Source organism: Dipodomys spectabilis, unplaced genomic scaffold (genome assembly GCF_019054845.1).
Source record: "Dipodomys spectabilis isolate Male_0828 unplaced genomic scaffold, ASM1905484v1 ptg000187l, whole genome shotgun sequence".
NCBI lineage: Eukaryota > Metazoa > Chordata > Mammalia > Rodentia > Heteromyidae > Dipodomys > Dipodomys spectabilis.
Genome location: NW_024870864.1, coordinates 6,415,909 through 6,442,661, shown reverse-complemented (window position 1 = coordinate 6,442,661; position 26,753 = coordinate 6,415,909). Strand labels below are relative to the sequence as shown.

The 26,753-nt window shown below is 43.2% G+C and overlaps 1 protein-coding gene across 2 annotated transcripts in view; it reads left to right on the top strand.

Moving 5' to 3' along the window:
* Rfx8 (regulatory factor X8) overlaps positions 1–26,257 on the top strand; it is a 76,704-nt gene extending 50,447 nt beyond the window's left edge. For both annotated transcript variants that reach the window (XM_042695505.1, XM_042695504.1), the window contains 8 exons: positions 526–639; positions 2,123–2,273; positions 5,024–5,082; positions 5,881–6,037; positions 8,408–8,502; positions 15,676–15,790; positions 19,059–19,384; positions 26,011–26,257. In XM_042695505.1, coding sequence (XP_042551439.1) covers positions 526–639; positions 2,123–2,273; positions 5,024–5,082; positions 5,881–6,037; positions 8,408–8,502; positions 15,676–15,790; positions 19,059–19,384; positions 26,011–26,205 — 1,212 coding nt within the window. In that variant the 3' untranslated portion in view covers positions 26,206–26,257. The remainder of the gene's footprint in view (positions 1–525; positions 640–2,122; positions 2,274–5,023; positions 5,083–5,880; positions 6,038–8,407; positions 8,503–15,675; positions 15,791–19,058; positions 19,385–26,010) is intronic.
* The last annotated feature ends 496 nt before the right edge of the window (positions 26,258–26,753 follow it).

The window sequence follows — 26,753 nt, the reverse complement described above, 5'->3', positions numbered from 1 at the left end:
CTACACAGGAGGCTGAGATCTGATGATCACAAATGCCAGCCCAGGCAAGAAAGTCCATGAGACTCTTACCTACAGTTAGTCACCAAAAATCGGAAGGGGTAGAGCACTAGCCTTGAAAAAAAAAGAGTTCAAAGACAGCACCCAGACCCTGAATTCAAGCCTAAAGGCTGGCATAAAAGGAAGGAATGGAGGGAGGGGGGAGAGAGGGATGGAGGGAGGAAGACTAGGAAGGAGGGAGGGAGGATATTTTACTTACCTTGGAAAAGCTAAAACAAAACTTCTTATTTTTCCCATTAGTCTTTGGGAGAATAAGAAATTGATCCATTGGGCTGGGAACTGGCTTAGTGGTAGAGTGCTTGCCTAGCATGCACAAGGCCCTGGGTTCTATTCTTTGGTACCACATAAACAAAATAAAAATTTTTAAATAAATTGATCCATTATCCTTTGGGACTAATGAAGTCAATATGGGGAAGTGGTCTTACAAGATACAAAGTGAGCCTCAAGTGTTGTATTCTTTGGCATTAGGTGGAGAGCTTGCTTACATCCTTCTGGAAATCCCTGCGGCCAGACACAATCATGCTGATGACACTGCCTGATGTGCGCCAGCTCTTAAGATGTTATGATGTGCAGTTGTACAAGGTAGGAAGAGATATAAGACACTGCCTTGTATCCTTGGTGGAAAGTGGTAGGTGTGTTTGTGTTAGAACTGTATCCCCCACCTCTGCAGTGCAGCTGTAAGCCTCTTCATCTCTGCCTAGCTTAGCCTTGCTTTCTGAATTTCCTCCTGTAAAGAAAAAGCCAAGCTGGGTGCTGAGGGCTCAAGCCTGTAATTCTAGCTACAGGAGATCTGAGGATCTCAGTTTGAAGCTAGCCCAGGCAGAAAGGTCCATGATACTCTGATCACCAATTATCCACTCAAAAACTAGAAGTGGAGCTGTGCTTCAAAGTGGTAGAGCACTAGCCTCGAGAGAAAGAGGGCAGGGATAGCAACCAAGCCCTGAATTCAAGCCCCATGACTGACAAAGAAAAGGGAAAAGAAAAAGCCAAGGCAGGTGTGGTGGCCCACATCTGTAATAGCTCACTTTAGTATTCTCAAAGTTGAGATCAAGAGGATTCTATTTAGAGGCCAAACCAGTTAAAAGGTTTGTGAGACATTTTCTCCACCAATACCTGGACATCGTGGCACATGCCTGTCAACCCAGCATAAAATAGAAGACCCACCGTTCAGGTGCATGCCCAGGAAAAAAGTGAGACCCTATGCCAAAAATAACCAGTACAAAACAAGGGATAGAAGAGTAGCTCAGCCGTAGAACACCTGCCTAAAGAGCATGAGGCCCTGAGTTCAAACCTTAGGACCACCAAAATAACATCACTTCCAAGCACCAGATTTCAGGCTGACCCAGAACTGTGATCCTCCTGATCAGAGGATCACCAGTGTGAGCTGCTGCACCTGGCTAGTGCTTCTAAGTTTTTAACACAGCAGTGGAAAATGAGGGTGGGGTCTGTGCTGAAATGTCTGGTTTGATCCACCTAGTATTGGCCAGCATGGAGTTGTTGTTTTTCTAATTAGATCAGGGAATTGAGATATACCCTGCAGTGGTAGGGTGCCAGGCCCAGCACTTCACCCCAAAAGAATCAGTTATCAATACTCCAACTGAAATAAGTTCTGGCCACAGCAGCCTGATTTGGCATCCTGTCCAGGAGGTAATGACCACCCCCTCAGGTAGGGTGGGGTGGTCCCTGAGAGCCTCTCAGGATCTGCCCTGTTTCTAGGGGTCCAGGTGAGTTCGGTCCCTGGTAAAGGCCTCTGCACTGGAGGAAGCCACAAGGTTTTTTGTTTTGTTTTGTTGGGGTGTTTTTTTTTTTTTCAGTCGTGGGGCTTGAACTCTGGGCTTAGGCGCTGTCCCTGCACTCTCCAGCTCAAGGCAAGTGCTCTACCACTTGAGCCACAGTGCCACTTCCAGTGTTCTAGTGATTTATTGGAGATAAGAGTCTCACAGACTTTCCTGCTTGGGCTGGCTTTGAACCTCAGTCCTCAGATCTCAGCCTCCTGAGTAGCTAGGATTATAGGCATGAGCCACCGATGCCCGGCAGTCACAAAGTTTTGACACTATCATTGCAGGGAATTGAAAACATTCTCCTTCATGACTTTCTGGAAGATGTTTCTATTCAGTACCTGAAATCTGTGCGGTTATTTAGTAAGAAATTAAAGCTATGGCTTCTTGACGCGTTGCAAGGATTTCCAGCCCTCTTACAGATCTGCAAACTCAAAGGTAGGCATCCAAGTAAAACAAAAGCAAATTCAGTAAGGTGAAGAATAGCAGTGGCAGCTAGCTGTGTTGTATAGATGATGATCCTTTTGCCTCTTGGGCACAAAACCAGCCTGGAAGGCAGGGTTCTGACTTTCCTGTCATACTGTGGTAACTTCTGGTCCCTGAATGACCTTCTACCTGGTCTCCAATGAGTAACCCACGATGTTTGGGCTGGTCCCTGGGGTCAGAGATAAGGAGAGGGGCTATAGTAGAGAAGAGCCACCAAGGCCCCAGCCTTCATTATCCCAGGCCAGAGCTCAAGCATGTGGGTACCACTAGCTCCCGCATCCTCTCCACCTCTTGCTGGGATACAAAGAATGTGGCTTCTTCCCCAGAATTCTCCACCCTTACCTTCCTTCTCACCTTGGGGGCCACCGCTGCTGCTCTGCCTTGGCGTCTTACAACCTCTCACACCTGACATCATTTGTCTCCTGTTGACGTTTTAGAAAGCTCTTGATCTCCTTCTGGCTTCTTTCTGAATACAGGGATGAGCACCATTAGTCAGAAAACCTGAAATCTGAAAAGCACCCAGATCCAAAATTCTCTGAGTGCCTAAATAATGGAGAAGTAGAAAATTCCACTCTGACCTCACATGAGCAATCACAGTGGACATGCAGATTTATAAAAAAAATAAATTAAATAAATTTAAAAGCAGCAAAAAATGATCTTCAGGTCAGGTGCCAGTGGTTCACTCTTGTAATCTTAGCTATTCAAGGGTCTGAGATGCAGAGGATTGAGGTTCCAGGCTAGCCTCGGCAGAAAAGTCCAAGAGATTCCATCTCCCACATGTCTAGCAAAAAGTTTGGCTGGAGGCTTGGCTCAAGTAGTAGAGTACCAGCCATGCGTTAGCAAGCAGAGCCAGAGTCTAAGGTGTACATAAAACATACATGAACTTCATATTTATTCCTGGATTACATCCTCAACATATCCCAGGATGTATGTGCAAATATTCCAAAATCTGAAGATACTAGAATCTGAAACATGCTTGGTACCAAGCTCTTGGATAAGGAAAACACCTGTTCAGCTCCCTCAAGGCCACCTCTCTACCCCCCCCCCCCCATAGGCCTGTCCCTCTTCACTCCATAGCCCATTACTGCCTTCAAGTACAGCTGATGAGAAGTACCCGCTTTCTCCCTGGCGCCTTTCCTCGACACTGCCTGTGGTCCTCCCCACTGCCTGCTCGCTCTTCTTAGGCTAGTTCTGGCTGACCCTCTCCTCACATTTCTGAGCCCCACTTTCTTTGCCATTGTTTCCTAAGGTCCTGTCTTTTGGGAGTGTGTACAGAATGGGATCCTGGGTCATTACCCTCAACACACTTCACCCACGAGGGAAGTCTGGGCCTTTGTCCTCTATCACAGTGGAGGAAAAGCAAGAGAGACAAGAGGCTGAGCAGAAGCCCTGTCCTGTCTTCTCATGTCTTCTCACACCTAGTTGAGACCCTCCCCCCCTCCCTTTTTCTCTCCCTGTCTTTCCCTCTCCCTCTCTCCTACCTCCTACTTAATTATCTTGCCTCCAGTCTCCCAAGCCCCTCAGCCATATTCCCCTCCTTTCCTAGTGGTTATCCTAAAAGTATAATCTGATCATGGCCCTATGCCCAACTGAGCTGATCTACTCTTTCATTTTCAGTCAAACTTTCTTACTGTTTATCCTCTGCCTCCATCTCCCTAGGCATCCTCATTACCCAGGAGGGCTCCCCAACACCCACACCCAGACCAGCAGTGCCCCAAAAGGTCCTTGTTCTGTTACTCTTTGTACTGTTCTGCTTTTCCCTTCTCCCATTTTCTTGAATAATTCCTATCAAGACCCAGATTAAATATCACCACCTCAGTGAAGCCTTCCCTGATGGGTACCTTCTAAAATCAGGAAAAATCTCCTTTTCTTAGACCCCTACCTTCTTCCCCCCATGCTCCCATGTTTCAAGGGGAGCCTTTTGGATAGGAAAACCCATCCTCCAAATGCTGAAGGTATTGAAGATAGTAGCTATCCTTTAATCATCAAATCAGTGAACATTTATTGAACAAACACCACGTGAGAGTCCTTAAGGAATAAATGAATGCATTCAAGAGGAACGGCCCTGCCTCGTGATGGTTTCTCTTTTTACCCTTTCCTTTGATCATTTTCTGAAGAGATGGGCAAATTCTTAATCTCCTGGGAGCCCCAGATTTTTTTTTTTATCTTAGAGTGCTATAACAAAAGTACCACGTGCTAGCTGTCTTATAAACAAGACACTTGCTTCTCACAGTTCTGGAGACTGAAACTCAACATCAAGGCCCTGGCAGACTCCGAGAGCTGCTTCCAAGTGCATCGATAGCTGTCTTTATGCTTTGCCCTCACATAGTGGAGAAGACAAGAGGGCACTAATCCCTGCAGGAGGGACCCACTCTCACGACCTAATTACCCCACCAAGGCCTCACCTCCTAAGGCCATCATTGCTCGATGCCTGGCAGGAGTGAGGGAGACATAAACTTTGTTGGTACAGGGGTTGCACTCTTCCTGGCACATGGGGATACATAAGTTGCTACTGGAAAAATTACCATCCTGTGGGAGGGAGCCAGCAGAGGGGAAGATGGAGACAGAGCTCAGGTAGTGTGAGTCCTGCTCAACCCTGGACTTCTCTCCTCCCCTCCTGTCCTCTCTCTTCCCCTTCCCCTCTATGCTATGGAGGATCCCATGCACCTGACATCAATAATGGTCCTGTATGTTCTTAACAGAAGTCACTGTGTTTGTGAAAAGACTACGAAGAAAGACCTACCTGTCCAACATGGCCAAGGTAGGTTGAAAGAAAGAAGTTTGCTAGAGTGTAGAATAAAAGCCACAGGTCTCCCTGAGAGCAGTGGTTGCTACCTGAAGGTAGCAGTTTCTACCGTGCATGGCAGAGGGCAGACAGGAAGGCGATATAGCCACTGGCACTTAGGAGCCACATGATGCTCAGTGAGAAACCGACCCCTTTTCCCTGAATGTAAAGGCTCCAACTTCCTTGGCTGTCTTTGCACACCTTGTAATCTTAGCTACTCATGAGGCTGAGACCTGGAGAATTGGGATTCAAAGCCAACCCAGGCAGACAAGTCTGAGAGATTTCACCTCCAATTAACTACCAAAAAAAAGGTTAGGTTGGTGTCATGGCTCAAGTAGTAGAGCACTAGCTATGAGCTAGGAAGTCAAATGAGAGCATGAGCCCCTGGGACCTCCCACCCCCCGCATATATAAAGGCCTGTCAAAGTTGTGTCTCTTCTGAGCATGTGCAGACATTTTCCTGATAATATTGTATAACTATACATATAGCGCTTACATTGTATTAGGTGTTACAAGTCATCTAAGTATGTTTTAAAGTATATGGAAAGATGCACAGCCTATATACAAGTACTTGTTGAGTACAGGAGGTGGGAGGCAAACAAGAAGATTCCATGTAAAATAGTATGCATGATTCAGAGTTCACAAGATAATATACAAGTTCCTGGGTTTTTTTTTTTTCCTCCACAACAGCAAAACCTTGGTCATGTGGAGGGAGCCTTGGTGAACGTAAAATGTCACAATCTAATGAAGGTTTTTGCCTTCTCTTTATCTTTAGACCATGAGTATGGTGTTGAAAAATAACAGAAGGATCAGGATCTTGAAGTCAGATCTGTACACTGTCATCAGTCAAGGTGCTTTGGATATTTCTAAGAAAGTCCTGGCAGATGACCAGAACGATGTGGGAGACCTGGAGAGCTACACAGAGATGAAATGTAACCTTCTTGTAGAGTGTGCTTTATGGGAGTGTTGAGTGATTTTTAATTTTGAACTCGTGTGTTGATGTACATGTTCTTTCATATGTTTTCCTGAAGGGGGCACTAGACATTCTAGGGAACACCCTGTGGCTGTGTATTTCCATGCCATCCCAAGTGTCAGAGTGGGCATTAGGGCCAATATACATTGGCTGAGCAAATACATAGGCAGGTGAGTGTTCAGTACTGAGTGTTCAGCATGGTTCAAAGTGTCTCGTCCAACATGACCAAATTTGAATGTGTCAGCTCCACTTCTTCATTGTAACCTCTGTTAGCAGCATCAAGTATCATTTTCTTTCTTTCTTCTTCTTTTTTTTTTTTTTTTTGTCGGTCATGGGGCTTGAACACTGGGCCTGGGTGCTGTCCCTCAGCTCTTCAGCTTAAGGCTAGCGCTCTACCACTTGCACCATAGCTCCACTTCTGACTTTTTCTGTTTATGTGGTGCTAAGGCCTCATGCATGGAAGGCAAGCATTCTACCACTAAGCCATCTTCCCAGCCCTCATTTTCAACAACATATAGCCTCGCCATGGGGCTTTTTACCACTTTGCACTACTTTAAAAGCAAACCTGGTAAAGCACCTGGACATTCTTGTCATTTCCTATCTGATGATGATATTTATTGTGCAAGAAAATCCTTTCTGTAAAGAGCTTGCATTACTGGGTGACAAAAATGCTGTCAGCCAGTGTGTTGTTTCTCATATACTGGTACAAGAGTGGTGCTAGAAAAGGAACTCTTCAGATTCAGGTGTGTTTGGGTTGGGGTGGGGGGTGTCCTGGGACATTATAGAAGCTGTAAATGGTTCTGACTCCTCCCCATATTTTTTTTATCATGGACCAAGCTCAAGGCTCTCTGAAAACAGTTATAGGAAGTGTTGGGTGTTAGTCTCTCTATTTGTGTCTGCCGACTACTCCTCTCCATGAGTGTAACCCTTTTCCAGCCCATTCCATGTGTGCAATGCTGCCTGCCCAGTCCCTGTGAGCTCCTTTAGCATGTCTGCTGTATTCATTTTGAGCCACCCAGCACAGGAGTCTTTCATAACCAGATGCACAGCATCTGGGCACAGCATCACACAGAAGCATCACCCTAGCATAACTCCATTCTCTTCTATCATGAAGCAGGGTTGACTATGGTAACAGTGTATCAGTGATTCAAAATACTAAAGCAAGATTCCCATGGCTTGTAATCATGGACAGTCAGGAGATTGAAATCCAAAACTAGCCCAGGGAATCTGTTAGACTCTATCCCCAGCAAAAAGCAGAGCTGAAACCACGGTGCAAGTGATAGTAAGCCAACAGAGTAGAAAAGTGTGAGGGAGCTCAAGGGCCTGAGCTCAAACCCCAACACTATCAAAAAAAAAACTACTGAACCGAATCTGTACTTTTGGGTTCCCTACCAACTACCTTTCAATTTACATGCTTTGTTTATGTCTCCTGCCTCAATTTAGGTCCACCCTTACAGTGCTCCTCTTCCTTCCATCTCTGAAACAAAAGATAACACTAACCCAATAGGCTTCAGAGCTCCAGGAAGCAGTTTTGAGTCACAGATGCCCAGAAGATGCCCTTTCCAGGGCACTGGCTCCCCCAGAAATCCTAGGATGCCCCCAAATTGTCAGGATGTCCCCCCAGACGGCTCAGAGACCGGCAGCCTGTGTCTCTCAGAGATGACACAGAATCCAGCCGGGAAGGCCCACATAGATAACAGTCACTGCTAGCACCAGGCAGACACCTGCCAACAAGGTCCAGTGAACCTTGCTGGAGCCACCGCTGCCTACTGCTTTTCTGAACTATTTGATTTGCAGGGGCACTTAGAAAGGTAGGAATGCCAAAGGCATTCTGCTCTTGCTCCATGCTACCTATGCAGGTGGAGGACCCTAGACCTGACGTCACCCACAATGACTGGGCTCCACCTGGCTTGGGTGTACAACCCCAGGCAAGGGGCCCTTACTGCTTTGATGTCCCCATCACTCTATGGCATTAATAAACCAGCCCTTTTGTGAAAAATGTCAAGGATAGGTGAAGTCACGTCTGCGTTTTGCGATGAGCTCATCTGAAGACAAGATCTGTGTAATTACAAGGTGGACTTAGGTTTCAAACCATTTCTTCCCATTTCAACAAGTGGCAGAGGAATGACCAAATGACTCAAAGCTCGATGACTGCAGAGTGACACATGCAGTCTGACAGCTTGTCTCTTGTCTTCCAAATGAGTGGGAGGCCCTGAAGAACCCTTTGAACTATTGTGCGGGTGTCACCCCGAGGTTATGCAGGACAGGGGTTTCTCTGCAGAAATTCTGCAAGGGTGCACACAATCTGCTTTTCTTCGTTTGTCTGTAGGTTTGAACTGTTTAATTTCTTTGCTGGGAACCTCGACAGACCTCAGTGTGTTCCTGAATTGTGTGTCTTCAAGTCTCCAGACATTTGTCTTCCAGGTATAAAACTGTGGTGTGTTTGGTTTGGTTTTTTTTTTAACAAGAAAAAATAAGTAGACGTTTATCATTCCAAATTATAGTTCTGAATAATAGCCTCAGGTGTCTATGACCTGACTCAAGTGCCCATGACTCTGAACCAGATGACCGCAGAGGTGGCAAACCCAGCCTTGGTGCTCACTCTGTGTGTGTGCCATGAGTGCCAGGCCTGAGGAGCCCCTCCGAGCTATTGCTCATATTGGGGGCCATGGGAAAGACGTTCTTAAGATCCATCAGCAGCAGTGTGTTGAGGCTGCTGTGGGTTTGAGGACAGGAAAGTGGCCTCACTTCTTTGACAAAGCAGAGAACAGGGGAGGGGTACATCTTACCTCTGTGTGTGTATATGTGTGTACCATATTGGTATATGATATACATATATATATAATATATACCATCACGTGGTATATAGTGTGCATATTGTGATGAAGGTATGGGACAATGAGAAAGGAGGGAACTGTTTGTTGTTTGGAAGAATAACATCCATCTGGGTATTTTACAGACATGTCCCAATAAAGAGTTCAAAAACTCAAATTTGGGCTGGGGCTGTATAGATCAGTGGTAGAAATAATTTGCCTAACATGTGTGAGACCCTGTATCTGATCTCTGGGACTGGGAAAAAAAATGAAACAGAACCGTCAAAGATGACTTGGTTGTGGATGTGGATGTGTTTGCCTGGCTGTTCACCATCTGCATGACAGTCAACCTTGACTTGCTGTGACTGCCTTGAGAGAACCTGCTCCAGTGCGCCCCTAGTGGCTTGGAACCTCAGGACTATGAACGAAAGCTTAGGTGGAAGCAAGGCGGCTTGCACACACAGGGATGCACACACACCTCAGGCTGTTGGGCCTCCTGTGATAGTATTCTCCCTAAGGCCAAGGAAAGCCTTGAACTGGAATGAGTAGGACTAACATGAGCTGAGAGAGGGAGCGCAGCATTCAGGAGAGACGCATACACAGAAGTCAGCACACAAGAAATGGTGTGTCTATTTAGGAAAGGAGGAACACACACTCAGTGCCAAGACCCAGGGCACACTTCTGGGTTTCTGTCCCATACAGCCTAACCTCATCCAGATCCCCAACCTCTCAATCAAGGAGAGAGGGTGAAATAACATCTGTATTCACAAATTCTGCAGAGGACTTTGGGGTCTTCAGTCTCCTAGAAATGGACCAGAAAATTCCTCAGGAAGGAGCTAGAAAATATTTTCTTTTTATGCATTTTAAATACAGTCACATAAGTCAGAGAAAGAGTACATTTCTTTTTTTTAATAATATCACCCCTTCCCTCCCTCTCTCCCAGTTTTTCCCTCCTGTCCCCAAGTTGTACAGTTAATTTTCAACATAGTGTCTAGCGAGTACCACTGCTGCATTTGTTCACCCTTTTTCCCTCCATTTCCCTCCCTTACCCCCACCCAAAACAGAAAAATGAGCAAACAAAAGTAAGAGAAAACAAAAACAGCAACAAAGGAAAAAAAAACCTCTTGTTTCTATTTCCTGAAGTTTATCTCGATAAATATCATTTTTTAATGATCAGATGCACATAGGTATTGTGCCTTTGTGTTCTTCTTTTTTTTTTTTTTTTGTGTTCTTCTTATAAGAATATCATCCTTTGGTATTATTATGTGTGAATGCTTAGACACCTGTATAATGTATCATGTCCCCAATGTATTTTTTTTTTTACCATCCAGTGTGTTTACTTATAGATTTATAGGCACATTTTAGCTACCACAAGTGAGAGAAAACATGCAACCTATGTTTCTTTGAGTCTGGCTTAATTTGCTTAATATAATTTTTCCATTTCCTTACAAATTGTACAATATTTTTTTGATGGATGATTAGAATTTCATTGTGTATATATGCCACATTTTCTCAATCCATTCATCCACTGAGGGGCATCTGGATTAATTCCGTATCTTAGCTATGGTAAACAATACTGCTGCAATGAACATGGCTGTGTTGGTAGCTTTAGTGTGGCCTTGTTTGTGGTCTACTGGATAAATGCCCATGAGTGGAATTGCTGGATCATAGGGGAGCTTTATGTTTGCTCTTTTGAGAAACCTCCATACTGCTTTCCAGAATGGTTGATCATTACTGGTTTACATTCTACCAACAGTGTAGCAGGGTTCCCTTTTGGTCACATCCCTGCCATCATTTGTTACTGTTATTTTTCTTGATAATGGCCATTCTAACTGGGATGAAGTGGAATCTCCATGTTGTTTTGATTTGCATTTCTTTTATGGTCAGAGATGGTGAGTATTTCTTCATGTATCTATTGGCCATTCTTATTTCTTCTTCTGAAAAGTCTCTCTTTAAGTCTTTAGCCCATTTATTAATTGGGTTATTGTTTCATTGAAGTTTTATTTGGGCGGGTTAATTTTTTGAGCTTTAAGTATATTTTCAATATGAGGTCCTTGTCTGATGATGTGTAGTTGGTAAAAAATCTTCTCCCATTCTGTGGGCTATCTACTTATCTTGCTAGCTATGTCCTTTTCCATTCAGAAACTCTTCAGTTTGATGCAATGCCATTTATCCAGTTTTTCTTTGATTTGTTGTGATTTTTAGATCTTTTTTTTTAATTTAATTTAATTTTATTTTATTTGAGAACATACTGTACAGAGGGGTTACAATTACATGGGCAGGATAATGCATACATTTCTTTTTTTTTTTTTTTTTAATTTAATTTTATTTTATTTGAGAACATACTGTACAGAGGGGTTACAATTACATGGGCAGGATAATGCATACATTTCTTACCAAGCATAATGCATACATTTCTTACCAAGCATTGCAGCCTCCTCCTTTGTTTACCCTTCACCTCCCTTCCCAGCCTCCCCCCTCCCCCCACCCAATCCTTCCCCCCCTCCCCCCCACACCGACATTGTAAAGCTCGTTTTTGACATGACATTTTGTACTTCTCATTGTTGCAACAGGTCCACCTGAATCCTTAAACGACTTGTTTGTCCCCATCTCCTCCACAAGTTATACTGACATCAAATATAGTGAAAGCGGGGGTTACACTGTGGGGGAGGGACATACAAAGCAACAAAGAAATAATCTTATAAATGCATTAGAAACACACGCATGAAAAAAAAAACATTAACATACATATTTAAGGGTTCGTTTTCCTAACATCACATTATCTGACCTTTTCCGCTTGACTCATACCTATACTAGATATTGCAAATAAGGGAAACCATGGGACCTATGTTTCTTTGGGCCTGGCTTACTTCACTTAATATAATTTTTTCCAAGTCTTTTCATTTCCTAACAAATGGGGCAATGTCATTCTTTCTGATGGAGGCATAGAATTCCATTGTGTATATATACCACATTTTCTTGATCCATTCATCTACTGAGGGGCATCTGGGTTGGTTCCATATCTTAGCTATGGAAAATAATGCTGCAATAAACATAGTTGTGCTGGTAGCTTTAGTGTGGTCTTGTTTGTAAACATTTGGGTAAATGCCCAAAAGTGGGATTGCTGGGTCATAGGGGAGTTCTATGTGAAGTCTTTTGAGGAACCTCCATACTGCTTTCCAAAGTGGTTGAACAAGTTTACACTCCCACCAACAATGAAGTAAGGTTCCTTTCTGTCCACATCCCCTCCAGCATCTGTTGTTGTTAGAGTTCTCACCCCATTCTAACTGGGGTGAGGTGGTATCTCAATGTTGTTTTGATTTGCATTTCTTTTATGGCTAAGAGAATAAAAGCAATAACTAGAAAGGTATGTCATCCTTTCTATCCAGCCTCTCCATCACTTCCTCAAAGACATGAGGTAGCCAGACAATGTACTCATATAGCATATGATTGGGACTTGAAAGAGGCCTTGGGAGACTTATGGACATATGCATCTGTAATTTACATGACTCTGTTTAGATCACTTCAAGTGTGGCTCTCCATCAAACAGAATTTCTTTTTTTTTGGTCGGTCATGGGGCTTGAACTCGGGGCCTGGGTGCTGTCCCTGAGCTCTTCAGCTCAAGGCAGGCTCTCTACCACTTGAGCCTCAGTGGCACTTCTGGTTTTCTGGTGGTTAATTGGAGATAAGAGCGTCAAGGACTTTCTTGCCCAAGATGGCTTTGAACCGTGATCCTCAGATCTCACCTTCTTGTCTTCTCAGTGTTATGGATTCTATTCCCTTTTTCCCTTTGTCTAAAATGCCTCTGACCTACACTGCCAATTCGCAGTGGAGCTGCTCCCATAGTGTCTCTGTGGCACTTGATAACCTGCTAGGAAAATAAATTTAACCTTGTTTCTTTGAGTCAAGAACAATGAATGAACTGGTCACCCTCAAAACAAATTGTGTATGCTGGGTAGAAGGTGAGTGTTGGAGCTTGAACTCAGATCCCTTAGCTTGTTCTCTCAAGACTGGTACTTTACTACTTGTGCCATATCTGGCTTTTTGTTGGTTAATTAGAGATCAGAATCTCACAGACTTTTCTGTGGGGGCTGAGTTTGGCTTGCAATACTCAGCCTCAGCCTCCTGAATAGCTAGGATTACAGGATTATGAGCCACCATTGGTGCCTAGCTGAACCATAGTTCAGAGATAAATGAAGAGAAGGCAGAAATAGGAAATATTGGTCATTTCAAAGTTCCTTTATGACAGCCTTTCTCCTTATTGTAATAAAATATCTGGGAAACACACACACACACACACACACACACACACACACTCACACATACACCTTAAGGGAGGAGCTGGACACTATAATCCTAGCTGCTCAGAAGGCTGAGATCTAAGGATCTGCCTGGGCAGACAGAAAAAAAAACGCTGAAACTGGATGCAGGGTTCAAGTGGTGGAATGCCATCCCAGCAACTTCAAACAAACTTCAAACTCCAAGTAGCACTACTGGCCAAAAAGCAAGCCTCCCTCTTTGACGCCAGAGCCCCCCTTGTCCACAACTTTAAACGTGTTTCTTTTCTGATCAGCAATTTTTCACATCTTTCGGCTCTGCTTTTTGCTGTCAGTTCTTCGTATCATCTTGGTAAAAGAAGATCATCATAATGGTGCCACAGCCTGAATGCTAGGCTGCCTTATTCTGGAACAAAATGCATAGAGGGAGGAAGGATCATGATGCTTCATGTTTCAGAGGTTTCTATCCATAGTCCTTGGTTTCATTGATTCTGAGTCCAAAGTGAGGCAGAGCAACCTGGTGGCAAGAACAGGCGGCTGAGATTACTTCTCTCATGGCAGACAGGAAACCATGAAAAGGGATAGAAAGTAGCATGGGACAAGATACAACCTGCAAGGACTATAGTTTCCAGAACCTTCCAAAATAGCACCACATGCTGTGACCAACCCTTCAATACATAAGCCTTTGGGGGTGGGGGAGACACTGTTTATAAAGACTGAATCAGAGAGGGCTTTTATATCATCCTATCATAAGCTGGCCAGCCTGGGGATGGGGCTATTCATTCTGTCTCTTTATCTCTTCTGTCTGTCTGTCTGTCTGTCTTTGCATGTATTTCTCTGTTTGTATGCCTTTCTATGTGCCTTTTTCTCTTTTTCTTTGTCTCTCTTTGTGTCTTTCTGTATTTGTTTCTTGTCTCTGTCTCAGTCTCTCTGTCTGCACCTCTCTCTCTCTCTCTCTCTCTCTCTCTCTCTCTCTCTCTCTCTCTCTCTCTTTCTCCTGAAAAAAAAAAAAGGCCAGTTAAACACCATGGTTTCAGTTTGGCTACATAAAATTTTAGCATGAGTTGCTCTATTTTGTTTTGGTCTGTTAGAATCCAATACAGGAAATCAGTCCAAATCAATAGCCTCTTACAAATTGTATTAAATACAATGAGGTCACTTTACAAGTTGTGTGGGGATTGGAGGGGGGAAAAAAAGGTAGGCCAATTTCCTATCTTCCTGCTTGTCTCTACATACTTCAAGTCTCTGTACTAAAACCATCTCCACAGGAGGATGAGCACATTGCCTGAGTCATAAGGGACTAGGGCACCCAAAAAACCATGTATGAACAATTGCTCCAAAAGCTAAATAGAAAAGGTAATGGTGAAAAGCAGGTTAGGAGCTGAATCAGTGCAGCCATACTAGAAAAGCAAGGGGACTAGCCTCCTCAGCTCTGTCTTTTAGGTAATGATTATAATAGAGAAGGAACACAGGGGCTGGGAGTAGGCGAACATACAGAATTATTTAGCCTTCTTCAATTCATGGTCTGGGTGACCACTGTGTCAGAACTGGTCAGGTAGGACTTTGACAGTGATATAAAAGTTGTACTTGGGGGCAGTCTCTACTTTTTAAAAAAAAAATTAGTAAGTTTTTTTTATTGTGAAAATACCATGCAGAGGGGTTACAATTACATGAGCAAGGTTACAATTACATTTCTTATCAAGCATTGTTGCCTCCTCCTTTGTTTCCCCTTACCATAGCTGCCCTCCCCCCTGCACCCCTTGCCAAAGTTGTAAAGTTCATTTTTCGACATAATGGCTTGTACATCTCATTGTTGCAATGTGTCCACCTGTATCCCTATTAAAACAATTTGTTTTTTCCCCTTCCCCTCCACAAATTATACCAACATCAAATACAGTGAAAACAGGGGTTATACCATGGGGTAGGGACTTACAAAGTAACAAAGAAATCATCTTATAAATATGTTAGAAACATTAGCAAGACAAAAAAAAACACTCGTGTTCTTATCTTGGGGGTCATTTTGCCTAACATCAACTTATCTGACCATTTCTGCTTGTCTCAGACATATACTAGCTATTGCAAATAAGAGAAACCATCGGACCTATGTTTCTTTGGGCCTGGCTTACTTCACTTAATATCATTTTTCCAAATCTTTCCATTTCCTAACAAATGAGGCAATGTCATTCTTTCTGATGGAAGCATAGAATTCCATTGTGTATATATACCACATTTTCTTGATCCATTCATCTACTGAGGGGCATCTGGGTTGGTTCCATATCTTATCTATGGTAAATAATGCTGCAATAAAAAAAAAATAGTTGTGCTGGTAGCTTTAGTATGGTCTTGTTTGTTATCATTTGGGTAAATACCCAAAAGTGGGATTGCTGGGTCATAGGGGAGCTCTAAGTGGAGTCTTTTGAGGAACCTCCAGACTGCTTTCCAAAGTGGTGAAACACACTATTCTTATAATAAACCCTAGTATTTTTTTCCTCACAAAAAAATAATAGCCAAGCAGAAGCAAAGAGGAGTTTATCAAACTGGCTGCAGGCTTCCAGCTAAGATGGAACTTCATTCTCACTGCTGTGAGCAAAGCCATGACCCTCTGTCACAGAGATAGTTTTGGTAAGTCAAACAATACCTAGATTTTTAAATGTTCTACCTTTTCAATCTGTTACTAAAGGGCAGAGGAGGGAGATGTCACACCAGGGTAGGATGCTTGCCTAGAATGCACAAGGCCTGAATTCCACCCCTAACACCCCTAAATAAGTAAATAAATAACAAATAAACTTAGTATAGCATAAGTATTGGGGATATTGCTTTGAAGATTTGTTTTTAATCTTTTTTGCTTTTTTTTTTTTATCTGTACTATGATTTGAACTCAGGGCCTAGGCACTGTGCCTTAGCTTTTTCACGAAAGATCAGTGCTCTATCACTTTCTCCACAGCTTGACTTCTGCCTTTTTTGGGGCATGATTAATTGGAGATAAGAGTCTTACAGACTTTCCAGCCCAGGCGGGCTTTGAACCACAATTCCTCATATCACAGCTTCCTGAATAGGTAGTTAAAGGTGTGAACCACCCATGTCCAGCCTCTTTTAACCTTTTTTATGTAAGGTGCAACTTAGATACAGAATACTGTAGTCATCTTTATATTAATGGCAAGGAGATGGTCCCCAACAAATGGACTATGTGGTACTTTCTCATCCCAGTGGAGTTGGACCTATAGGAAGCCTGCCCTTGTGAAATTATAAGCATGGTGTCTTTTCCAAAAAAGCACCAAGACAGACAACAGAAGTGGAAGGGAAAAAAATGTATTCTTTGGAGGATGCATATTTAACTTCCCAAGATAAGTTGCCTTTGCTTGCAGCTGATGGAAAGTACCACCACCTTTTGCATTTCACAAATGTTGTGGTCAACAATGGATCCTCTTCTACGGGGGAAAGTCATGTCTTTGCCAAAGGTATGGCATAAAAAGGGTTCCAGGAAGGGAAACATTTACAACTTCCTGAGATGAACCTTGCATTCAGAAGATAGTTTTCTTTTTCCCTATGATGTCCCAGCACCTTCCTGGGCACTCGATAGATAGCAGCAGAAAGACAGTCTCCCCTCCCATGTTTATACACTAGTCAGAACCAGTCATCCTCGCCCCAGGAGGCTGCCAGATGCCCTCACTGCTATTAAACAGAGCAAGAAGAAGGCAAGACTTGTTGGAGCTCTTTTGAGGGTTGCCACTGGAAGTAACCACATAAATGACACCATTTGTAATGATGTCCTCCCCTTTAACTCAGTCCAAACTGAGTTTGCTTGATGCTGATGCCCTTCCCGAGCATAGAGTCAAGTTCACAAGGAATCACAGAAGAAAATCCAGCCCTGTTGCTGTCTATGCCTTTCCCATTTTCCTTTCTGTGGTCAAAGGTTGCACAATGATATACCTCTTCCTTAAGACTGTGGTTTTCACAAGGTTAAATAGGCTAGGCACTGTTAATCAGGAATACTCCAGACCAGGCCATTCATCATGCAATAATAAACATTGCCTAGGAGAAAATCATGAAAGCTTTCAAATGGACAGAAAGATTACTTGAAATAGATAAAAATCTGTTGAAGCTGCACTGGTATCTCATGCCTGAAATCCTAGCTACTCAGGAGGCTGAGATGTGAGGATTGCAGTTTGAAGCCTGCCTAGGCAGGAAAGTCCAATACACCACTCAGAAAAAATTGGGACGTGGCACTGTGGCTTAAGTGGTAGAATGCTAGCCTTGAGCAAAATCAACTCAAGGATAGCACTCAGGTCCTAAGTTCAAGCCCAGCAAAATAATAATAATAATAATAATAACAACAATAATGTAATTATTATATAATATATAATAATAATTATTATTATAAATCTCCATTGAAAAGGTTTGAGTACATGCTCTGGATATGCTCTACCTTTCTTGGTCTGTGTTCTCTTACTGCTGTAAATTAGAGCAAGCTAGTAACAACACAAATGATTCTCATTTACAAAAATGCAAATTACTTATGTCCAGTAGATACAATTGTTTACTGCCCAAAGGATAGATGTAACTGGCATGTTTGTAAGGTACTATCACCCTTACTCATTGCCTCTGTGTTTAGCATCTTGATTTTTCCCTTTGGTCCTTTCTTTTTTTTTTTGGTGCCTGTCCTGGAGCTTTAACTTAGGACCTGGGCACCATCTCTGAGCTTTTTTGCCCAGGACAAATGAACAGACAGACTCTCTCTCTCTCTCTCTCTCTCTCTCTCTCTCTCTCTCTCTCTCTCTCTCTCTCTCTGTCTCTCTCTGTCTCTCTGTCTCTTTCTCTCTCTGTCTCTCTCTGTCTCTGTCTCTCTCTCTCTTTCCCTCTCTCTCTCTCTGCCTAAATCTATTCCTGATTCTCAGGCAAACATTAAGGATGATCTTGTTTCTACAAGAGCTCTCTGTAGGTTTTCTTTTCCTCCATTTTCCACTGGGTGGAATGTAAATTCTCTGTTGAGATGCAGGCTATTAGCTCTCTGTCATCTCTGTTCACAAGCTATTCACATAACCAGGAGTTCCAAGTGTGTGGGCATCTGCTGGAGCAATGGTCACCCAGCATTCAGCCACCTCACTCCTTAGGTCTGGTGCAAAGGAGTTTTTAAAACATCCCAGAAAAGTTAGTTTTACAGTGATTTACATATTGGTGCAACTGGAGTTTTAGGTCTTAGCTCCATACTCTGGGATTCTACATGTGAAGTCTGGCCATTTGGTCAACACCACAGGTAAAGAGGTAGATAGTGATGAAGGACAGAGGAAGGAGATTTATTACATGGAACAGCCATCCCAGAGGAAGAAGCAAAGAAGCACTTAATCGAATCTTCAGTCATCTTTGTAATATAGACATGAGCTTTAGGTTTAAATAGACATAGAATTTTGGCAGAGAGCATGAGGTATACATAATGATTCAACAGACTTGGTCAAAATATGGCCTGGTTGATCATTATTTTTGTCCTTGTTTTAAGAAGGTTCCAGAAAAGTTGTAAATAATCCCTGACATCACTGGTCAGGATAAACAAATCTTGGTTGCCTGACTGGTGGGTGCTCTGGCTTGAGAAGGTTTGATGTTCCTTTCCTTAGGAGCAGTTTCCTCCATCCCTCCTTGTTCTAGGTAAATCCTGACCTCCGAGTATTCGAAGGTGATTGCAAACTTTTTTTAATGATTGTAGAGAGAATGGCTTAGAGAAAAGATAAGTACAAGATGAGGCTGAGATGCAAAGCCTCCATTCTACTTTTTAGTTAATTGGTAGGCCAAAGGAATCAGTGCTTTTTCAGCAAAAAAAAAAAAAAAGCAAGTACCTTTTATATTGCCTTCTTGTCTGCTTCACATGTACTCACTTCTGGTTGTTGTTGAAACACAGGATCCTGGCATCTGTTTCACTTGCTGTTTTTGGAATATGTGATTCACATCATCCAGTCCTGCATGGAGGAGGATGAAGAAGAGGAGGAAGAGGAGGAATTGGGGAGTCTGAAGGACTTTCTGTCAGATGACCCATCTCTTGTCCAGCCAGACCAATCCTTTTTTCACCTTCTAGATCCTCCACCAACTCAGGAGTATACAAGCCTAAATGTGGAGTCACCCAGGGTGACACTGAAATGCATGAGCCCTAGCCACAGTCCTGTGGGTATGAGCAGCATGGTTCTCCAAGTCCTGGGCTTCCTGGTGGACACTGCCACAGGAAATAAGGTAGAGACACCAGGGCCCTCTCTGCTCCTTTTTGTCCCCCACGATGCACACAGAGATGTTTCAAGGGGAATAAGAAAACTACAGAAAGGATTGAAAACCCAGAAAGATCCTGTGGCCCAAACTACAATGGATTCTAGCATCCTCTTTACCCGAGGCCATTTTGCTAGAGGTGTTTATGGCAGCTAATCTGTCCATCGCTAGTCAACACAGTATGTACTACAATGATACATGGACAGAAGCTGGTTGGTGAGTCACCTTCCCAGAGTTTACCTGGTAAGACCAGACTAATTGAGCAGTAGAATGCCACTTACTCCTAAACTGAGTGTTGTATACTAGACATGCTACTATCATTCAACAAAAGGAACATTAAATAGCAGGGATTTTGAAGAAATTGAAGTGGGGTACCCTGTAAAAGATATAAAAATAAGGGTTGCTATTTCTCTGATACCTCCTCAATGCCCTCTATAAATCTGCCCCATAGAGTACCTGTTCTTATCACAGTCATGTGACAGAGGAGAAAACTGGGGCCCAGAGAATTTAAGTGATTTGCATAAAGTAACACACAAGCCAATGCAAGGAAGTGGGCACAGAGAATAGATCTGTATGATCTCAAGTCCATTCTTAGCACACAATGCTGGATTGGAGGCGAGCAGTTTATGCTCTGAGAAGAGCAGGATATGAGTTACAGTCAGAGATAGACCCTCAATTGCCAGCAAGAAATGCTATACTGGCATGGAAACAACTGAATCCTCTCCAGTAAGGGGTAGAGACATAGGCTGTTTTTATAAACTGGAGACATCTGGGTGCCAGTGGCTTATGCCTGTAATTGTAGCTACTGAGGAGGCTGAGATCTGAGGATCACAGTTTGAAACCAGCCAGGGCAGGAAAATCAATGAGATTCTTATCTCCAATTAATCACCAAAGAGCAAGAAGTAGAGTTGTGGCTCAAGTGGTAGAGCACTAGCCTTGAACAACAACAACAAAATCTCAGGGCCAATGTCCAGGCCCTGAGTTCAAGCCCCAGGACTGGCAAAAAAAAAATGGTGACAGTAATTTACTTGATATAATTTCTCAAACTTCTATACCCATTTAGCTGTTCAGCCACTAAATATCCTTTTCCTTTAACCCTCACAGATGAGTTGCGCAAGTGCATTGCTCAGTGGTCTTGGCCATGGAAATGTGTCTCAGGCTAAAACAGTTCACACCCTACAGCCTCTTTTCTTCCCAAATAAACCCTCATCTCGAGTTCCCCAGAGCACAGAGATCTTGTGCAAAGTGTTGAACACTGCTCAGAGGACACAGCCTGCTATATAAAAACAGTATATGGAAGTACTACTGGGTTAGCAAATTCTCTTCTGTCTGCCTGTATTTGGTCTTTGCTTTTTTCCATCTTGGAATGGCCTCTGTGCAGTAGATTGCGAGGTTACTGGAAGGAGTCTGGCTCTTTACTGTGTGAAGGGCCAATATTCAGGAAATGAGAGTTGATGGTAAGGGATCAAGATGTATTCATCTTGAGAAGACAGAAGGCTATTGCCCTCAAAGCTCCATCTTGGAGGACCTGAGGGCATTTTATAGGAAGGAAAGGGGGATTCGGTCAGGAAGTCTGTGCTGAGTGGGGTCTTTATCATCCAGAGTATATGCTTTCTTTCATCTTTGTCAGAATATTGCTGTAGCCCTCAGCCTCCTGCGGCCAGCTCCTGTGTTGCTTTTTCAACATACATTGCTTTTCTTCACGTTAAAGCTCTCATCAGTGTTGTTGATGCAAAGAATGAAAGATGAGGGAGTGTTTTTATATCTCCTGATGTTCACCAGCTGCTCTGGGTTCTGTGAATCTGTTCTACCTGAAGACAAATTTAACAGCTAACACCTGCCCCATTTAGGGGGGGTTCTTTTTAGAATTACAATGCCAAGACCAAAAAGTAGATGGAATTAGACTGAGGAGGGATAAAAACCCTTGTGAAAGGGAAAAGGTAGTAATATTGCCAAGGAATCACCAAAGGAGCATCCTGTTGCCCTGTGCATTTGTGAAGGAGATCTCACTCCTTCTGTAGGTATGTGAGGCAGACATGAAAAATCAACTACTGAAATATTCATGGAAGTCAGGGACTGCATGTACAGGTGGGACTTGGGTCTCCAGTGGGGAAATCGCTGGGGAGACTCAGGGAACCAGTACTCAGAGCTGTGGGCAGGAAAGATGCTTAATGTTGTTGGAAGAAGGGACTCTTGTCCAGACTGGGCTGGGAGAACAATTGTCCTTTCTTCCTGTCACACTGGAGAATGGACTCAGGCCTGGCACAGAGCCCTTCAAGAACTGGCTAGGGGCAGCTCACCCGAGTCTTCAGGTGAGAGAAATGAAGAGGACTTGCTTTTGCTTTAGTGCTTGGCCATCATGCTCAGCTCCCCATGAACAGTTTCCTCAGCTCACTGGCTGGGGCAGGAATATAGACTACCACATAACAATTTGTTAAAGAAAAAGAATCACAAAAAGAAAAAAGCTGGAAGTGGTGCTGTGGCTCAAGTGGTAGAGCGCTAGCCTTGAGCTGAAGAGCTGAGGGACAGTGCCCAGCCCAGAGTTCAGGCCCCACAACCGCCCCCCCCCCAAAAAAAAACAGCTTCATGGGGCTGGGAAGATGGCTCAGTGGTAGAGCGCTTGCCTTGCAATGCATGAGGCCCTGGGTTCAATTCCCCAGCACCACATAAGCAAAAAGGAAAAAAAAGCCGCGCTGTGGTTCAAGTGGTAGAGCGCTAGTATTGAGCTGAAGAGCTGAGGGACAGCGCCCAGGCCCAGAGTTCAGGCCCCACGACCGGACCCCCCAAAGAAAAAGAATCATTCAATGACATCTGTTAAAGTGCAATGAGGGAACCAGTAGTTCACACCTGTACTCCTACCAACTTAGGAGGCTGAGATCTGAAATGATGGTTCAAAGCCAACCCAAGGAAGAAAAGTCTGTAAGACTCTTATCTCCTAAAAACAAAATAAAAGAGAAAAGAGCAGAGAGAAAGCGTGAGAGAGAGAGAGAGAGAGAGAGAGAGAGAGAGAAAGAGAGAGAGAGAGAGCCAGAAGTAGAACTGTGGTTTAAGTAGTAGAGCACAGACTTGGTATGCTAAAAAAAAAAAAATAGTTAAGGGAGACTTTATATAAGACCAAGAGTGGGGTCAAAGAGTTAAAGTCAGGAGAATTCTGGTTAAACTGGCCTGACAAGATTCTCACCAAAGACAAGCCAGGCTAACATCTCCTGGAGATGGTGGGCTATACTGGGGGACTGAGGAACTGGTTATCAACTATGGTGACTAGACATCCAACGTAGGGGGTTCTTACTGAACTCATCAGGGCTCTTTGCTAATACCAGATTTTATAAGAAAGTGCACAGATGGGCCTAGAAGGTTCCAAAGCCTGACTCAAGTTTGGTTAAGCACAGAATCTTTGTCAATGTTTGTGCACTCCTTCAGCCAGGAGTAAACCTTGAGCTTTTCAGCCATAGTTAGAAGAGGGCTAGAGAGCAGGTATAGTCTACTTAAATGCACCATGTACCTCAGAGAGAGAAAGAGGATGTCATCACTCCCATTTCACAGGTGGCAGAACTGAGACTTACAGTGGGATTATGAGGATTTTCCAAGGTCTCCTTCATAACTAGAAGATCATTGATTCACACCCCATAAATCTTTCAAGTCTGTCTTCTCTCTTTCCAGAGAATATTCTATTATGTGCTTTAATTCCAAAGCCAGTGACTGGAGAGTCAATTAAAACTATCTTTGAGTTTGGTAAATTGCTGGGTTCAAATTCCAGCTCTTCCACTTATGTTGCTTAAGTTATAGGAATAATGCTACCTAATTCTATAGGACTGGAGGTTAAAGTCAATTAATTGAGCTGGCTCTGGTACTCATGCCTACTCAGCCCTGAGAGGAAAGTCCATGAACTTTCAAAAAAGTCAGAAATGGAGCTGTGGCTCAAGAGGTAGAGTACTGGCCTTGAGCAAAAAAAGCTAAGGGACAGCTTCCTGAGTTCAAGCCCCAGAACCAGCACACACACACACACATACACACACACACACACACACACACACACACACACACACACACAAATTGTTGTAAAATGCACAGAAAATTTCTTACCATCAGGCATCAGTGCTGCATGCCTGTAATCCTAGCTACTCAGGAGGCTGAGATCTGAGGATCACGGTTCAAAGCCAGCCCGGGCAGGAAAGTCTGAGAGACTCTTATCTCCAATTAACTACCAGAAAACCAGAAGTGGTGCTGTAGCTCACGTGGTAGAGTGCTAGCTTTCAGCACAAAGAAGTTCAGAGAAAGCACCCAGACCCTGAGTTCAAGCCCCACAACCAACCAAAAAGAAAATCTCCAAAAACCATTAGTCATGTTTATTTTTCTCCAACAAAAGCTCCCAATCTCAGCATTTTCCCTTACCACTCTCCACCCAGTTCCTTAGCTCCTCTGAAGTGCATTACAACAAGGGCTGCCCTATATTTAATTGGTGAAAACAATAGAGGAAATATTAAATGCTTAATTGAACTACATAATAAAGCAATATACGCAGAGGAGTGACAGATTATCCAAGGTAATATGCATTAGAGATTAATTAAGCCCACTTCTGTTCCTTCACGCCTGCTGAATTAGCTATAATGACTTAAACAAGCTAACACCAAAAAGTTCTGCTTGTCTAATTTTCATTGCCTTCATTATTGAACATGTGTGCTCAGCAGCAGCAGCAACAAAACCACACCCTCTGTGTCCCATCTGCATTTGTCTGCCATGAGTCAACACCCCATGCACTGCATATCTGTACCAGCCTCACTCTTGAAACAAATTAGCATTACCCTGCACCTAGAAAAACAACCACATATCAGCATCCAGACTGTCACTTCCATCTGTCACTTGTGTAACGTTCAAAATAAAAAGCTGCCAAGACACATCTAAGGCTAAATTAATTTTTAATTTTTTTTAAATTGTGTTGTCAGTCCTGGGGCTTGAACTCAAGGCCTGAGTGCTGTAGCACTCTACCACATGAACCACGGCTCCACTTCCAACTCTTTGGTAGTTTATTGGAGATACAGGTCTCTCAGACTTCCCTGCCTGGGCTGGCTTTGAACTGTAATTCTCAGATTAAAGTAGCTAGGATTACAGGCCTGAGCCACCAATGCCCAGCTGACTAAAATAACTTTTTAATGATATTAAATAATGAATATTCCCTTAAAATGATGGCAGCATGTCTTTTACTTTAGGCCATGTGCTCAGGGTTAAGGCAAAGAAAGGTGGTTAGAGCAAAGAAAGGAGATGGTAGGAAAAAAAGAGGGGAAAAGGAAGGAAGAGACAGACAATGAGAGACAGATACAGAGACAGAGAAACATTGAGAGACACTCCATCCCTTAGGTTAACGTGAAAACCATGGGTTTTTAAATGTTTATTATTATCTTTAAGTTGTTACACAAAGGGGTTTCAATTCAACACGTCAGTTTAAATGCTGACTGCATCTTGATCAATGTCATTCCATCTATCATTCTCCTCCAGAAATAAGAGAAAACAGCTTTGTTTGGTTGTTGTTGGATTTGGAGAAAGACAAACATATATTTTAAGTGAATCTTGCATCCAAATATTATTCACATCTTGGTCAGAATATGTTAGCAGAAAATTCATTTCTGTCGGCTCTAAAGTAATCATGTGCAAAACTTTGCACATCTTCCAGATTCCCCTGGAACTAAGGGAAGCATGACACAGTATCCCTGCCCCTCTGATGGGAGACCATGTTCATGCAGGCTAAGTGACATGGGGCTCCTGAGCTAAATCAGAACTGGCAAAACTCTGGACTCTATTAGGATCTAGCCTAGTGTTCATTCAACTGGTATCAGGTGACTGTTTTCAAGGCCTGTCTCATGTAAGGGTCTATGGGATGGGTGGTAGAGGGAGGGTCTTGAGTGGGCCATGTTGGCTCCAAGGACTAACAAGAGTGCAGGGACTGGTGTCCTTCTGGAAGGAAGCCAATCACAGGCATTGCAGCCACACAAGACCACTGCATTCACAGGACAGCTCACAGGCTTTTCCTGATGCTCACAAATCTCTGTGCCCGGCTGTGCCTGTAGGAGTGTTAGGGTTTACTCTATTATATAAAGACTGCCACAGCCCCCAGTTTCCTTTATTAAAGGGATCCTACTATTCCCGACTCCCTCTCTTCTCACATAATCCCTGGATTGAGAGTCCTCCCATGAGATCCTCACTAGAACTGGAGCACTGCTCTGAGAAATTATGATCTCCGCTGATGGGGATTCATGGACAAACTTCCTGTTTAGGTCCCTGGGTGGCAGAAAGGATGCAGTAGGACTGGGAAGGTGGCTCCATGGTAGAGTGCTTACATCGCATATATGAGGCCCTGGGTTCGATTCCTCAGCACCACATAAACAGAAAAGGCTGGAAGTGGTGCTGTGGCTCAAGTGGTAGAATGCTAGCCTTGAGCAAAAGCAGCTCAGGGCCAGCACCCAGGCCCCGAGTTCAAGCCCCAGGACCAGAAAAAAAAAAAAAGGATGTAGTAGATGAATTTTGAATGGTAGTTTCCTGTCACAAGGAATTCTATGTAATGTTTGGGTTTTTTCTTTCTTTTAAACCTTTTCTCCTGGCAGCTCATCCAAGTATTGTTGAGAGACAGCACCACTGAGACCATAGCTAAGCTCAGCCTTCCGGTGGGGCAAGAAGCCCTCATCACCTTAAGAGATGGACAAAGATTTGTGATCCATATATCTGATGTTACTCCAAGCTCCGAAAATACCTATTTGCAAGGAAGTAATGCCAATATGCAAGATGGTTTATTGGAATAGACACAATGAAACAGACTTATATTCTTAAAAACATATGAAATACTAACGCTTTTGTATGAATATGAAAGATTTTGTGTATATAATAGATATAATGAAGTGGGGTTTTTTGTTGAAGAGTTTGTTTTGATCAAACTATAAACTAATTTGGAAAACAACTGTTTTTTGCCTCTGTGACTTTACTTGTGAATCTTTCCAGGTATTTATTTCTATTTGGGGATGCAATTGAAGAGAACTTGAGAAATCTCTTTGGGGGGAAATAGTTGTCTTCAGATAAAATGTTTAAGGAATATAAGCTAATTTTTCTTCATCTTGACAATGACTGGGGGAAAATCACATTTGTAGAAAAATCTTCTGAAGCAGCGAGGAAGGAACTGAGAAATGTTCAATGTCCCTGTGATCCTTACTTGCCGGCACATTAAATACCTATTGTTCACCACCTTGGTTTTAAAGTGAAATAGAAGTTTAAATGGAAAAAAGACATCCACAACAAATGTTGATGTCCTGCTTTGAATCTCTTCTGATTTCTATCTTTTAAAGCAAAACTCTAA